This window comes from Rhinopithecus roxellana, chromosome 14, assembly GCF_007565055.1.
Source record: "Rhinopithecus roxellana isolate Shanxi Qingling chromosome 14, ASM756505v1, whole genome shotgun sequence".
In the NCBI taxonomy this organism is placed as follows: domain Eukaryota; kingdom Metazoa; phylum Chordata; class Mammalia; order Primates; family Cercopithecidae; genus Rhinopithecus; species Rhinopithecus roxellana.
In genome coordinates, this window is record NC_044562.1 from 81,986,750 (window position 1) to 82,003,410 (window position 16,661).

A 16,661-nucleotide genomic window follows, 5' to 3' on the forward strand; every position below is an offset into this window, starting at 1 on the left:
ATTTGAAAAGTAAAGTATAAAGAAATTCATAAATATAATCCATAATCTCTTAACTAGGGCTAACCTTTGTTAAATGCATTGTGTATATAATTTCAATTTAATATCATTTAAAAATTATTATTAATTTACATCTATCTGTGTGTATAACCTACATTCCACTTATTATGCATTATAATATTTTTATAATTCATTTAATTCATTAAATAGTCTCTGAAAACTCTCTTTCAGAGCTGCTCAGTATTTCATTATACACTCATTTCTTCCTTTAGTGTAACCCTTACTGTTAGGTTAAGGGTTTGGATTGATTATAATTTTTCAATATTATAAAAACTTTGTAGTAAATATCTTTATACATGTTAGAGGACACCTGAGATTATTGTCTTTGAATAAATTCCTAGAAGGAAAATTATTTGGCAATAAAAATGAATTCACATATTTAAGGTTTTTGATAGATATTACAAAATTACCCTCAAAAAGTCTGTACACATTATTTATTACTGTCATCCAGACAGGCAACAGTGATTTCCCCTATATCCTCTCTAATATAACTATTACTTTTGTTAAAATCTTTGCTAATGTAATAGGCCAAATTTGATTCCCCATGTTTATTTTAGTATTTATTTCTTTGATTACTAGTGAGATTGACATAGTTACAAGTGTTTATTAATCATTTGTATTTTTAGGTAATTATGTTATTTACCAAATTTTGTATTATGAGATCTATTATTTTAATATCTTTATTCATTAAAGAAAAAGCACTTCATCTGCCATTTGTATTGTACTTTTCTTTTTATTTTGTGGATGCCTTCCGCTTTTAAAAACCTTCATTCTTATGAGATTAAATCTAGCATTCTTTTTCTTTTTAGATTGTGCCTTTGGTGAGTCCTTTCTACTCTCACATTATATAAGTATTCATTGTCACATTTTTTAGAATTTTTGAGCTTTATTTTTCCATTTAAATAGTTACTCCACCAGAAATCTCAAATCTTAAACTAAATACCAGACTGATAAAAACTCCTGTGGCCTGTTTATCCAGAAGACTAAGGGAAGAGGAAAGAAGTTGTAGTCACATGTAGGTCCTCCCTCATCATTGCATATTCTTTGTGTGTGTTGGTGAAGTGTGAGGCTCCATTTTTACTTATGTTGCCCTCTGTCACCCTGTCAGCCCATCATCTTGCCACCCCACTGGCCCTGTACAATAACTTCCAAGCAAACTCAGATGCCAACTAAAGCTGCTCTTCTTCAAAGCTATAAAACTAGTAAAATGAAAGGAAGTTTCACCTCTCCAAACTAGAGGATGATGATGAAATCTGATCAAGGTCTCTTCAACTTACATTTCACAGACCATGATGTTAAGCAGGTTCTTAGTGTCTTCCTTTAACTTAGCTTGATCAGGAAAATATTGCCCATGCATGGTACCACTAGCATTGACCACCCTTTGCCTCTACTTTTTGTATAAACTTTAGTCACTCTGGAGCGGTGTTGAGCATGTGCATGGGGGTCGGTGGAGACAGAGACAGAGGAGAATAGGAATATTGGAAGAGTCGAACTGGTAATGGGCATCCGAGTTCACAACATCTGTGTACCTAGATTTTTCTCAAATAATTCTTGAAAGAGGTGGTACCCTCCAGTTGAATGCAGAATCTACAAAAACACCAGTTATTCAAACCAATTTTTCTTCAAGAGCCGCGTTATGTCTACACTGAAAGTCTAGTGAGGCAAGTTATCCCGACCTCTCATCTTTATGATTTTCAAAAGTGTTGAGGAAGCCCCAAAGCACAAGTGGCAACTGCTTTGATTTGATTCATTGATTTGTTTCCATTTTACTAAATCTCTTCCTATTCTGAGGACAATTTTCACATATTTTATGATCCAAAATTATTAATGCATATTCATAGTAGTTTTATTGAGGTATAATTTACGCACCATAAAAATCACCATTTTAAAGTGTACCACTCAGTGGTTTTTAGTATGTTCAGGAAGGTATGCAACCATCATAATTATGTAATTTTAGAATATTTTTACACCCCCAAAGAAGCCCCATACTCTTTAAATGTTAACCACATAACCATCAATAGTCACTTCCTATTACACCTAGCCTCTGAAAAAAAATACTCTACCTTTTGTTTCTGGGGATTTGCCTACCCTGAACATTTCATAAGATGGAATCATATAATATGTGACCTTTCGGCTCTGTGTTCCTTCACAGGGTTTTCATCACATCCATGTTGTAACATGTACCTATACTTCATTTGTTTTTATTGCTAAATATTAATTCAGTGTGTGAATATCCCACATTTTTATCCATTTATTCATTGGTGAGTAATTAGGTTGTGTTTACTTTCTGGCTACTATGAATAATGTTGCTGAACATTCATGTAAACCTTCTTGTGTGGACATATGTTTTAAATTCCCTTGAGTCTGTACCTAGTAGTGGAATTGCCAAGTCATAACTTAATCTTTACCTTTCAGAATCATCCTACTTTTGAATGTGTACATGCAATGTCCCTTATTTTTCACTACATTCTTTAAAAAACTTTATCTTTGGTTTCCATCAAAATACAGGCATACTTCATTTTATGGGGCTTTGCTTTATTGCACTTCAAGATACTGCATTTCTTACAAGTTGAAGGTTTGTGGCAACCCTGCATTGAGCAAGTCTGTCAGCATAATTTTTTCAACAGCGTGTGCTCACTTCATGCATCTGTGTCACACTGTGGCAATTCTCACAATATTTCAAACTTTGTAATTGCTGTTATTTATTATTACTATGTGTGTTATGGTGATCTATGATCAGTGATCTTTGTTGTTTCTATGGTAATTGTTTTGGGGTGCTATGAACCACATCCACATAAGACAGCAAACAATCATTAAATGTCATGTGTTCTGTTTCAGCATCCCTATCTCTCTCCCTTTCCTCTGGCTTCCCTGTTCCCTGACACATAGCAATATTAAAATTAGTTCAATTAGTTCATTCCCATCCCTAATGTTCCAGTAAAGGAAGAATTGTGCATTTCTCACTTTAAATCAGAAGCTGAAATGATTAAGCTTAGTGAGGAGGGCATGTTGAAAGCCAAGACAGGCCAAAAGCTAAGCCTCTTGCACTAAATACTTAGCCAAGTTGTGAATGCAAAAGAAACGTTCTTGAAGGAAATCAAATGTACTACTCCAGTGAACACATGAATGATAAGAAAACAAAACAGCCTTACTGCAAATATAGAAAAAGTTTTAGTGATTGAGATAGAAGATCAAACCAGCCACAACATTTCCTTAAGCCAAAGCCTAAGCTAGAGCAAGGCCATAACTCTCCAATTATATGAAGGCTGAGAGGTGAAGAAGCTGAAAAAAAGTTCAAAGCTGGCAGACGGTACTCCATGAGGTTGAAGGAAATAAGCCATTGCCATAACATAAAAGTGCAAGGTGAAACAGCAAGTACCGATGCTGAAGATGCAGCAAGTTATTCAGAAGATCTAGCTAAGATCATTTACAAGAGTGGTTACATTAAAAAACAGATTTTCAATATAGGTCTAACAGCCTTCTACTAGAAGAATATATTATAGCTAGAAAGGAGAAGTCAGTGCCTGGGTTCAAAGCTTCAAAGAATAGGCTGACTCTCTTGTTAGGGGAGAATGCAGTTGGTGACTTTAAATTGAAGCAAATGCTTATTTATCATTCAGAAAATCTTAGAATTATGTTATTTAATTATTCAGAAAATTAAATAATAATTGTATTATTTAATTATTCAGAAAATCTCTTAAGGGTTATACTAAATCTACTCTGCCTGTGCTCTATAAATAGAACAAAGCCTGGATGATAGCATATCTGTTTACAGTGTGGTTCACTAAATATTTTAGGCCCATTCTTGATACCTACAGCTCAGGAAAAAAAAAAAGATTTCTTTCAAAATATCACTGCCTATTGACAATGTGCCTGGTCACTCAAGAGTTCTAATGGAGATGTACAAGGGATTAATGTTATTTTCATGTCTGCTAACCCTATCCATTCTGTAGCCTATGGGCCAAAGAGTAATTTCAACTTTTAAGTCTTATTATTTAATAAATACATTTTATAAGACGATAGCTGCCATAGATACTGAGTCCTGTGATGGGTCTGGGCAAAGTAAACTGTAAACTTCTGGAAAGGATTCACCATTCTATATGTTATTAGACCATTAATAATTTGTGGGAGGAGGGCAATATACAAACATTAACAGGAAATTGGAATGAGTTGATTCCAACTCTCGTGGATGTCTATGAGGGGTTTAAGACTTCAGTGAGGAAAAGAACTGCAGATGTGGGGGAAATAGCAAGAGAATTAGAATTAGAGGTAGAGCCTGAAATTGTGACTGAATTGCTGTAATCTTGCGATAACTTGAATGGGTGAGGAGTTGCTTCTGATTGATAAGCAAAGAAAGTGGGTTCTTGAGATGGAATCTTCTCCTGGTCAAGATGTTATGAACATTATTGAAATGACAGCAAAGGATTTAGAATATTACATAAGTTTAGTTGATAAAGCAGCGTCATGCCGGAGAGTGATGCTACCAAAGGCATTATCATAAAGACTTTGAAAAGAGGAAAGTTGAGTTGAATTGCCCCAAAGGTAAATATAGATGAAAAGAAGGGGAATTGGGGGGCAGAGCAAGATGGCCGAATAGGAACAGCTCCAGTCTCCAACTCCCAGCACGAGTGACACAGAAGACTGGTGATTTCTGCATTTTCAACTGAGGTACTGGGGTCATCTCACTAGGGAGTGCCAGACAATCGGTGCTGGTCAGCGGCTGCAGCCCGACCAGCGAGAGCTGAAGCAGGGCGAGGCATCGACTCACCTGGGAAGTGCAAGGGGGAAGGGAATCCCTTTTCCTAGCCAGGGGAACTGAGAAACACAACACCTGGAAAATCGGGTAACTCCCACCCCAATACTGCGCTTTAAGCAAACAGGCACACCAGGAGATTATATCCACACCTGGCCGGGAGGGTCCCACGGCCACGGAGCCTCCCTCATTGCTAGCACAGCAGTCTGCAATCTAACCGCAAGGCAGCAGCGAGGCTGGGGGAGGGGCGCCCGCCATTGCTGAGGCTTAAGTAGGTAAACAAAGCCCCTGGGAAGCTCCAACTGGGTGGAGGTCAGAGCAGCTCAAGGAAACCTGCCTGTCTCTGTAGAATCCACCTCTGGGGACAGGGCACAGCTAAACAACAACAACAAAAAAACAGCAGAAACCTGTGCAGATGCAAACGACTCTGTCTGACAGCTTTGAAGAGAGCAGTGGATCTCCCGACATGGAGGTTGAGATCTGAGAACAGACAGACTGCCTGCTCAAGTGGGTCCCTGACCCCTGAGTAGCCTAACTGGGAGACATCCCTCACTAGGTGCAGTCTGACACCTCACACCTCATAGGGTGGAGTACACCCCTGAGAGGAAGCTTCCAAAGCAAGAATCAGACAGGTACACTCCCTGTTCAGCAACATTCTATCTTCTGCAACCTCTGCTGCTGATACCCAGGCAAACAGGGTCTGGAGTGGACCCCAAGCAATCTCCAACAGACCTATAGCTGAGGGTCCTGACTATTAGAAGGAAAACTATCAAACAGGAAGAACACCTATACCAAAACCCCATCAGTACGTCACCATCATCAAAGACCAGAGGCAGATGAAACCACAAAGATGGGGAAAAAGCAGGACAGAAAAGCTGGAAATTCAAAAAATAAGAGCGCATCTCCCCCTGCAAAGGAGCGCAGCGCATTGCCAGCAATGGATCAAAGCTGATCAGAGAATGACTTTGACGAGATGAGAGAAGAAGGCTTCAGTCCATCAAACTTCTCAGAGCTAAAGGAGGAATTACGTACCCAGCGCAAAGAAACTAAAAATCTTGAAAAAAGAGTGGAAGAATTGATAGCTAGAATAATTAATGCAGAGAAGGTCATAAACGAAATGACGGAGATGAAAACCATGACACGAGAAATATGTGACAAATGCACAAGCTTCAGTAACCGACTCGATCAACTGGAAGAAAGAGTATCAGCGATTGAGGATCACATGAATGAAATGAAGCGAGAAGAGAAACCAAAAGAAAAAAGAAGAAAAAGAAATGAACAAAGCCTGCAAGAAGTATGGGATTATGTAAAAAGACCAAATCTACGTCTGATTGGGGTGCCTGAAAGTGAGGGGGAAAATGGAACCAAGTTGGAAAACACTCCTCAGGATATCATCCAGGAGATGATATCTCCTGGAGACCTAGTAGGGCAGGCCAACATTCAAATTCAGGAAATACAGAGAACACCACAAAGATACTCCTCCAGAAGAGCAACTCCAAGACACATAATTGCCAGATTCACCAAAGTTGAAATGAAGGAAAAAATCTTAAGGGCAGCCAGAGAGAAAGGTCGGGTTACCCACAAGGGAAGCCCATCAGACTAACAGCAGACCTCTCGGCAGAAACTCTACAAGCCAGAAGAGAGTGGGGGCCGATATTCAACATTCTTAAAGAAAAGAATTTTCTACCCAGAATTTCATATCCAGCCAAACTAAGTTTCATCAGTGAAGGAGAAATAAAATCCTTTACAGATAAGCAAATGCTTAGAGATTTTGTCACCACCAGGCCTGCCTTACAAGAGACCCTGAAGGAAGCCCTAAACATGGAAAGGAACAACCGGTACCAGCCATTGCAAAAACATGCCAAAATGTAAAGACCATCGAGGCTAGGAAGAAACTGCATCAACTAACGAGCAAAATAACCAGTTACTATCATAATGGCAGGATCAAGTTCACACATAACAATATTAACCTTAAATGTTAATGGACTAAATGCTCCAATTAAAAGACACAGACTGGCAAACTGGATAAAGAGTCGAGACCCATCAGTCTGCTGTATTCAGGAGACCCATCTCACATGCAGAGACATACATAGGCTCAAAATAAAGGGATGGAGGAAGATCTACCAAGCAAATGGAGAACAAAAAGAAGCAGGGGTTGCAATCCTAGTCTCTGATAAAATAGACTTTAAACCATCAAAGATCAAAAGAGACAAAGAAGGCTATTACATAATGGTAAAGGGATCAATTCAACAGGAAGAGCTAACCTAAATATATATGCACCCAATACAGGAGCACCCAAATTCATAAAGCAAGTCCTTAGAGACTTACAAAGAGACTTAGACTCCCATACAATAATAATGGGAGACTTCAACACTCCACTGTCAACATTAGACAGATCAATGAGACAGAAAGTTAACAAGGATATCCAGGAATTGAACTCATCTCTGCACCAAGCGGACCTAATAGACATCTACAGAACTCTCCACCCCAAATCAACAGAATATACATTCTTCTCAGCACCACATCACACTTATTCCAAAATTGGCCACATAATTGGAAGTAAAGCACTCCTTAGCAAATGTAAAAGAACAGAAATTATAAGAAACTGTCTCTCAGACCACAGTGCAATCAAACTAGAACTCAGGACTAAGAAACTCACTCAAAATCGCTCGACTACATGGAAACTGAACAACCTGCTCCTGAATGACTACTGGGTACATAACGAAATGAAGGCAGAAATATAGATGTTCTTTGAAACCAATGAGAACAAAGATACAACATGCCAGAATCTCTGGGACACATTTGAAGCAGTGTGTAGAGGGAAATTTATAGCACTAAATGCCCACAAGAGAAAGCTGGAAAGATCTAAAATTGACACTCTAACATCACAATTAGAAGAACTGGAGAAGCAAGACCAAACACATTCAAAAGCTAGCAGAAGGCGAGAAATAACTAAGATCAGAGCAGAACTGAAGGAGATAGAGACACAAAAAAACCCTCCAAAAAATCAATGAATCCAGGAGTTGGTTTTTTGAAAAAATCAACAAAATTGACAGACTGCTAGCAAGACTAATAAAGAAGAAAAGAGAGAAGAATCAAATAGATGCAATAAAAAATGATAAAGGGGATATCACCACCAAACCCACAGAAATACAAACTACCATCAGAGAATACTATAAACACCTCTATGGAAATCAACTAGAAAATCTAGAAGAAATGGATAATTTCCTCGACACTTACACTCTTCCAAGACTAAACCAGGAAGAAGTTGAATCCCTGAATAGACCAACAGCAGGCTCTGAAATTGAGGCAATAATTAATAGCCTACCAACCAAAAACAGTCCAGGACCAGATGGTTTCTCAGCTGAATTCTACCAGAGGTACAAGGAGGAGCTGGTACCATTCCTTCTGAAACTATTCCAATCAATAGAAAAAGAGGGAATCCTCCCTAACTCATTTTATGAGGCCAACATCATCCTGAAACCAAAGCCTGGCAGATACCCAACAAAAAAAGAGAATTTTAGACCAATATCCCTGATGAACATCGATGCAAAAATCCTCAATAAAATACTGGCAAACTGGATTCAGCAGCACATCAAAAAGCTTATCCACCATGATCAAATGGGCTTCAGCCCTGGGATGCAAGGCTGGTTCAACATTCGCAAATCAATATACGTAATCCAGCATATAAACAGAACCAAAGACAAGAACCACATGATTATCTCAATAGATGCAGAAAAGGCTTTTGACAAAATTCAACAGCCCTTCATGCTAAAAACGCTCAATAAATTTGGTATTGATGGAACGTACCTCAAAATAATAAGAGCTATTTGTGACAGACCCACAGCCAATATCATACTGAATGGGCAAAAACTGGAAAAATTCCCTTTGAAAACTGGCACAAGACAGGGATGCCCTCTCTCACCACTCCTATTCAACATAGTGTTGGAAGTTCTGGCTAGGGCAATCAGGCAAGAGAAAGAAATCAAGGGTATCCAGTTAGGAAAAGAAGAAGTCAAATTGTCCCTGTTTGCAGATGACATGATTGTCTATTTAGAAAACCCCATTGTCTCAGCCCAAAATCTCCTTAAGCTGATAAGCAACTTCAGCAAAGTCTCAGGATACAAAATTAATGTGCAAAAATCACAAGCATTCTTATACACCCGTAACAGACAAACAGAGAGCCAAATCATGAATGAACTTCCATTCACAATTGCTCCAAAGAGAATAAAATACCTAGGAATCCAACTTACAAGGGATGTCAAGGACCTCTTCAAGGAGAACTACAAACCACTGCTCAGTGAAATCAAAGAGGACACAAACAAATGGAAGAACATACCATGCTCATGGATAGGAAGAATCAATATTGTGAAAATGGCCATACTGCCCAAGGTTATTTCTAGATTCAATGCCATCCCCATCAAGCTACCAATGAGTTTCTTCACAGAATTGGAAAAAACTGCTTTAAAGTTCATATGGAACCAAAAAAGAGCCCGCATTGCCAAGACAATCCTAAGTCAAAAGAACAAAGCTGGAGGCATCACGCTCCCTGACTTCAAACTGTACTACAAGGCTACAGTAACCAAAACAGCATGGTACTGGTACCAAAACAGAGATATAGACCAATGGAACAGAACAGAGTCCTCAGAAATAATACCAGACAACTACAGCCATCAGATCTTTGACAAACCTGAGAGAAACAAGAATGGGGAAAGGATTCCCTATTTAATAAATGGTGCTGGGAAAATTGGCTGGCCATAAGTAGAAAGCTGAAACTGGATCCTTTCCTTACTCCTTATACGAAAATTAATTCAAGATGGATTAGAGACTTAAATGTTAGACCTAATACCATAAAAACCCTAGAAGAAAACCTAGGTAGTACCATTCAGGACATAGGCATGGGCAAGGACTTCATGTCTAAAACACCAAAAGCAACGGCAACAAAAGCCAAAATTGACAAATGGGATCTCATTAAACTAAAGAGCTTCTGCACAGCAAAAGAAACTACCATCAGAGTGAACAGGCAACCTACAGAATGGGAGAAAATTTTTGCAATCTACCCATCTGACAAAGGGCTGATATCCAGAACCTACAAAGAACTCAAACAAATTTACAAGAAAAAAACAAACAATCCCATCAAAAAGTGGGCAAAGGATATGAACAGACATTTCTCAAAAGAAGACATTCATACAGCCAACAGACACATGAAAAAATGCTCATCATCACTGGCCATCAGACAAATGCAAATCAAAACCACAATGAGATACACTCTCACACCAGTTAGAACGGCAATCATTAAGAAGTCAGGAAACAACAGGTGCTGGAGAGGATGTGAAGAAATAGGAACACTTTTACACTGTTGGTGGGATTGTAAACTAGTTCAACCATTATGGAAAAGAGTATGGCAATTCCTCCAGGATCTAGAACTAGATGTACCATATGACCCAGCCATCCCACTACTGGGTATATACCCAAAGGATTATAAATCATGCTGCTATAAAGACACATGCACACGTATGTTTATTGCGGCACTATTCACAATAGCAAAGACTTGGAATCAACCCAAATGTCCATCTGTGACAGACTGGATTAAGAAAATGTGGCACATATACACCATGGAGTATTATGCAGCCATAAAAAAGGATGAGTTTGCGTCCTTTGTAGAGACATGGATGCAGCTGGACACCATCATTCTTAGCAAACTATCACAAGAACAGAAAACCAAACACCGCATGTTCTCACTCATAGGTGGGAACTGAACAATGAGATCACTTGGACTCGGGAAGGGGAACATCACACATCGGGGCCTATCATGGGGAGGGGGGAGGGGGGAGAGATTGCATTGGGAGTTATACCTGATATAAATGACGAATTGATTGGTGCTGACGAGTTGATGGGTGCAGCACACCAACATGGCACAAGTATACATATGTAACAAACCTGCACGTATGCACATGTACCCTAGAACTTAAAGTATAATGAAAAAAAAAAAGAAAGTTGAAAAACACGGTTGTGATCTTCCCTAATGAATGCAGAGATCAGTCTGCACCCCTTTCTCTCTGCATGTTGATACTCTTTGTCTTACTTGTGGTTTGAAATGGACCCACACAAATCACACCTCATGGTCTCTTGCTGCAGTGCCCACTAATGGCTGTATCTCAAGGGAGAGAATCTGGATCAACACGGTAGTGCCCAAGAGTGGGAGCCCCTCGCCCACTCTGCTGTGACCATGAGGTTAGATCAGGTGAGGCTTTAGTTCACTGGACAGTGATCAGTATGTTTCATATAGTCCTATCCCTGGAAACACGGCAGAGACACTGAATGATAGCTAGAAACCCAAGCCAGGAGTGATTACCAGGTTGCAGTCGACTGTGTGGAGAAGGAAGGACTTCAACTGATTCTTGGAGGATGAGGGAAATTCTGACAGGCAGTGGTATGAGTAAAGGCTAAAATAAAGACTGGATCCTTTCTGAATGTTGACTAGAAAGGTGAGGGGAGCTAAAGGTCGACATGAAGAAGTTGTGGAAGCTTAGAAAGGAAGGCTTTGTGGAAAGCCTTAGATAATAAAATTTTTGCTTTAAAAAAAAGGGGGGGAATTTAGGAAAATTTATTCAGGAAATTGTCATTTTTTCCTTTAAAGCTGTGAAGTGTAAACTTCAAATTTCTGAGTATAAACATGGTTAGAAGGCATGAAAAATAAGTCCCGCCCATTGCCTGACACATAGTAGTCCCTTAACAAGCTGATAAATCTATGAACATGTTACCTTTTGTGGTTGAAACTAAAAATCTGTTTATGTTGTTATTATTATTTTTTAATGTGCCTTTCTTGGCAGGCAAATAGTTAAGTCTTAATTTCTTTGTTTCCATCCAGGCCTCTTATGTGAGGAGCTGAAGAGGAATTAAAATATACAGGATGAAAAGATGGCAACGTTGCCTCCCCCAGGACCTCAGAGCTTTGTCCACTTCACAAAACAGTCTCTTGCCCTCATTGAACAACGCATTGCTGAAGGAAAATCAAAGGAACCCAAAGAAGAAAAGAAAGACGACGATGAAGAAGCCCCAAAGCCAAGCAGCGACTTGGAAGCTGGCAAACAGCTGCCCTTCATCTATGGGGACATTCCTCCCGGCATGGTGTCAGAGCCCCTGGAGGACCTGGACCCCTACTATGCAGACAAAAAAGTGAGTTTATTTTGACTTCAGTGGTCGGTTTCTGTTGACTTCCTTCTGTATAAAAATTATTTTAAATTGAGATTAGTGAAATTTAGTGAATAACCATATCATGACGAGAATGTTAAATTAAATATATATAGAGGATATTCAGAATATGTACTTTTTCAAATTTTACATTGAAACGGGTTCTGGCATTGGCATACTACTTTTAATTTTTTTTACATCTTTCAAAATTGTTTAGTATAATGTTTAGTATAACATAGTGTACATTGTTTAGTATAATTGTTTAGCGTGACTTTTTTGGACATGACACAGTAATCTGTCAAATTTTATAGTCATACCTATTTTTTCCTGCTAATAATTAACTCTCGTGTGTATGCAGACCCAAAAATCACTTAAAAGTTTTTAATGCAAATGAAAATTGCTAATTTCAATTTTAAAACACCAACCTAATTCTTTTTATTAAAATTTCAAGTACAAGGTAACTTGATCTTGCCAAGACGATGTAGTAGGTTGTGATTTTTCATGTTAGTTCAGATAACATCTGGTTTATAAAGTCTCCCTGGTAATTTTGACAATCATGTAACCCTGCTCTCTCTTGACTCTCATTCTTCCCCATTTATATTTTTTCTGTATGATATGTCACATCTTGCCTTAAGTAGAGTTACTTTGTTCTTTTCATTTTTCTAGGAAGTTCCTTGAATAAAAAACTCATGCCATATGATATAGTTTCTCACTACATATTAGTTCCTTTTTTTTTTTTTTTTTTTTTTTTTTTTTGGAGACAGAGTCTTGCTCTGTCGCCCAGGCTCAGGCTGGAATGCAGTGGCGATCTCGGCTCACTTTAAGCTCCGCCTCCCGGGTTCACGCCATTCTCCGGCCTCAGCCTCCCAAGTAGCTGGGACAACAGGCGCCCACCACCACGCCCGGTTAATTTTGTTTTTATTTTTAGTAGAGACGGGGTTTCACCATGTCAACCAGGATGGTCTCGATCTCCTGACCTTGTGATCTGCCCGCCTCGGCCTCCGAAAGTGCTGGGATTACAGGCGTGAGCCACCGCGCCTGGCCGTATTCGTCCATTTTTACACTGCTGTAAAGAACTACCTGAGACTGGGTAATTTACAAAGAAAAGAGATTTAATTTGCTCACAGTTCTGAATGGCAGAGGAGGCCTCAGGAAACTTACAATCATGTTTTAAGGCAAAGGGGAAGCAAGGCACATCTTCCATGGTTCAGGAGAGAAAGAGGAAGGAAGTGCCACACTTTTAAACCCATCAGGTCTGGTGAGAACTCACTCACTATCCTGAGAACAGCATTGGGGAAACCGCCCCCATGATCCAATCTCTTCCCACCAGGCCCCTCCCCTGACAAGTGGGGATTACAATTCAAAATGAGATTTGGGCAGGGAGGCAGAGCCAAATCATGTAAATACAGTTGCAGAAAGAATGGATGAATAATTTTTAAAAAATACAGTGTACTGAGATTTAAGACAAAAAGGGTTGTACTTGAGGACTAGGTATTAATTTTAAAATAATTTTCTATGTAAAAGTGAATTTTACATTAAATTGTATTTAGATATAACTGATATAGTGAAAGGGAACAGGGAAATGAAAGGATACCTGAAAATAATAGACTCTGGTTTGTTTTCTTGAGAGAACACTGTCACATTCAAATAAAAAGCCTGACTCACAAACTTACCTCCCGAATACGGTGAGAAATGCTTGTTGCCTGAAACCTACTGATAACCTTATATAAAACTTAGAATATCAGTGTTTCTCAGATAATGCAAGTCATCTTCCTGCCAACGGGAGAAAAATGAGGCAGGGATTTGAACTTTGTCTTTCTAATTTCTAAGCCAATGCTTTAGGTTGTTTTAATATTTTGTTGTTACTGCTATTTGTTTTTATTTCTTAACTGAATGCTAAAGCTATGGAAAAGGACACTTGTTATGGAATGGCTACAATAACATTTCAAGAATATTTGCTTCTATTCATGTCATTTTTTAAATTACCATGGTTAGTAAGTGAGGAATCCCCTTAATTTAAGTCCCCTTTAAAAGCTAATATTAGTATTATAACTAAAATAAAGAAATTGAACTCAGTGATTGGAAGAATTCTTCCAACTCTGACATTCCTTAAACTTAGGAAAATATTTTTTGAAAGAACTCATATTTTGGAACACATGCTGCTAACCATGACAATTGCCAGCAAGTATTAAAATTCTCAAGGTTTTATGATAAAAATAATAGAGATAGCTAGTTTCTATTTGTCTTTCTTAAAATGCAATGTAATAGAAGGGAAAGAAATTGTGCTTTAAAATAACTTCAGTAGCCACAGTTATTGTTACTGTTGAAAGAACGTGAAAAATATACAATACAGTATTTTGAAAGTTCTAAGTAATACATGCTAACAAATAGCTCAATTTTTAAATTTACTATGAAGAAATGGACTTGGAATTCATTAGCCAAGGTAACATTGATAGATCATTGATGACATTGGAACCACATTGCTGGAGTCTGATGGCAGTGTTTCTTCAATATCACACTGCCACGTAGAAAGGTAAACTGCTGATATTGATGTGAAAAATTGATGTTTTGGATTCTCAGTTTCATCCTGTTTTCTTTTTCCTCCTGCAGACTTTCATAGTATTGAACAAAGGGAAAACAATCTTCCGTTTCAATGCCACACCTGCTTTATATATGCTTTCTCCTTTCAGTCCTCTAAGAAGACTATCTATTAAGATTTTAGTACACTCATATCCTTTTCAAAATGATTACATCCAGTGTTACTTCATGGTGTGATTTTTGCTATTTTACTGAAATATAGATGTTACACCTTTTGCACCTTGAAAGACTCTGGTTTTAGTTCATTAATTTCAATATTATTAATATAATTTGTCATGGGTCTCAAAGAAGACGGAGAGTGGCAATATTAAGATTTTAGGATATGTTACTCTTATTTATTACTCTCTTGTTCAAAGAGACAAAATAGTCTACAAGCTCATTTAGAATTTTTTTCCAAGGAAAAGTTGTAAGCATTTCAACAAGTGTCATCCTCAAATATTTCAAATTCACACTGTCATCTCTTTTTTTCCTTGATTCTAAGCTACCTTATTCAGCATGCTCATCATGTGCACTATTCTGACAAACTGCATATTTATGACCTTGAGTAACCCACCGGACTGGACCAAAAATGTCGAGTAAGTGGGTATAAGTACATTTTAATATAGTTTTGGTATTATCATTTCATCCTTTTCTTTTCCTGCTAGGAAGTTATTGCATTTATAAAGATGGGGAATCTTTATCTTCCCATGTTATATGCTTGCTTTTCTTTCATTCTTTATCTCCTCTATGGTATTAACCTGCCAGATTAGAAAAATTAGATGCTGCAGTGTTTTCTAGAAGAATGAACTCGTCAGATGCTCCATCCTGTTCTTAAACATGTTACATATATTTTATTCTTGGGTGTATGTTTTATAATTATATGGATGTATTTTTAAATAATTGTTTTGGTGAATTTTTGATAGAAGCAATGTAGGAATTTTTTAGGCAGATCTGAGACCTATATTCTTAGTTATTTCAAGTATCTCTTCTTTCTGGGACTCTGATACTGACATTTTAACATTTTCTGGATAGACCTATTATAGTTTAATAGGGTGTGTCTATAAACCAACAGCCATCCTCCAATATATGTCTTCCATTGGTTAATTAGAGAAAATCAATTATAAAGATTTACATGGTGGTTGTATTCTTTTCACATCTAGTATCCCAATGGAATCTTGTGTTTAGGTACACTTTTACTGGAATATATACTTTTGAATCACTTGTAAAAATCCTTGCAAGAGGCTTCTGTGTAGGAGAATTCACTTTTCTTCGTGACCCGTGGAACTGGCTGGATTTTGTCGTCATTGTTTTTGCGTAAGTACTTTCAGCCTTTTGAAATGGCAAACTTATGAAAATCTCAGACAGCACAGTGTTCCAACAAGAGCAAACCTCAGGGTTTGCTCCAACATGGAATGTCTGTATTTAAAGGAAAGTGGAAGCTATATGAAAGCTAGTCATTGATAGGCAAATACTAAATTTTTCAAAAAGACTATCTCCCACTCAGAGGTATGTGACATCATTAAGATTGATCATCTTCCTCCATGCTCAGCACTTGGATGGATAGTCTATGCAGAGACAATTAGGTTTATACTTTTTCCAAGTTCTTGTTTAAAAATGAATAAAACCTGTAAGAAGTACACAAAAAACTCAGGCCTTTAAATACAAGTACAGTGCTCTTTATATTAGCCTACATTATTCAATTATTTGATATTTTTTGTTTTAAAATGTAAAAGTATATATTTGTAAAAGAGCTGTCACTGCTTACTAAGCCTAAGATTAATGCATTGTATATGCATTACATATGCATTCAGTTTATTTTCAAGGAAAATATTACATTATAATATAATTTTAATTTATTCATAATTGTTCCTCTTTTCCCAAATGTGTTTATCAGAAAAAATTGATTTTTACAATCTCAAACCTAGATATGCTATTTTCCGTTAATGACTTTGAATTATCAAAGTAGTCCAGGTTCATTGGAGCCACCTAGACAATACAGAAGGATCTTAAGATTTCTAATATCCGATTCCCTCGCCCCTGCCTAACCTGTATCAGGCTCCCTCCTTTTGAGGTCATATAT

The 16,661-nt window shown here is 37.8% G+C and overlaps 1 protein-coding gene across 3 annotated transcripts in view; it reads left to right on the forward strand.

Moving 5' to 3' along the window:
- Positions 1–16,661, forward strand: part of SCN9A (sodium voltage-gated channel alpha subunit 9) — a 207,614-nt gene that overhangs the window by 74,788 nt on the left and 116,165 nt on the right. For all 3 annotated transcript variants that reach the window (XM_010365299.2, XM_010365298.2, XM_030917073.1), the window contains exons 2-5: positions 11,682–11,989; positions 14,615–14,733; positions 15,088–15,177; positions 15,767–15,895. In XM_010365299.2, coding sequence (XP_010363601.2) covers positions 11,732–11,989; positions 14,615–14,733; positions 15,088–15,177; positions 15,767–15,895 — 596 coding nt within the window. In that variant the 5' untranslated portion in view covers positions 11,682–11,731. The remainder of the gene's footprint in view (positions 1–11,681; positions 11,990–14,614; positions 14,734–15,087; positions 15,178–15,766; positions 15,896–16,661) is intronic.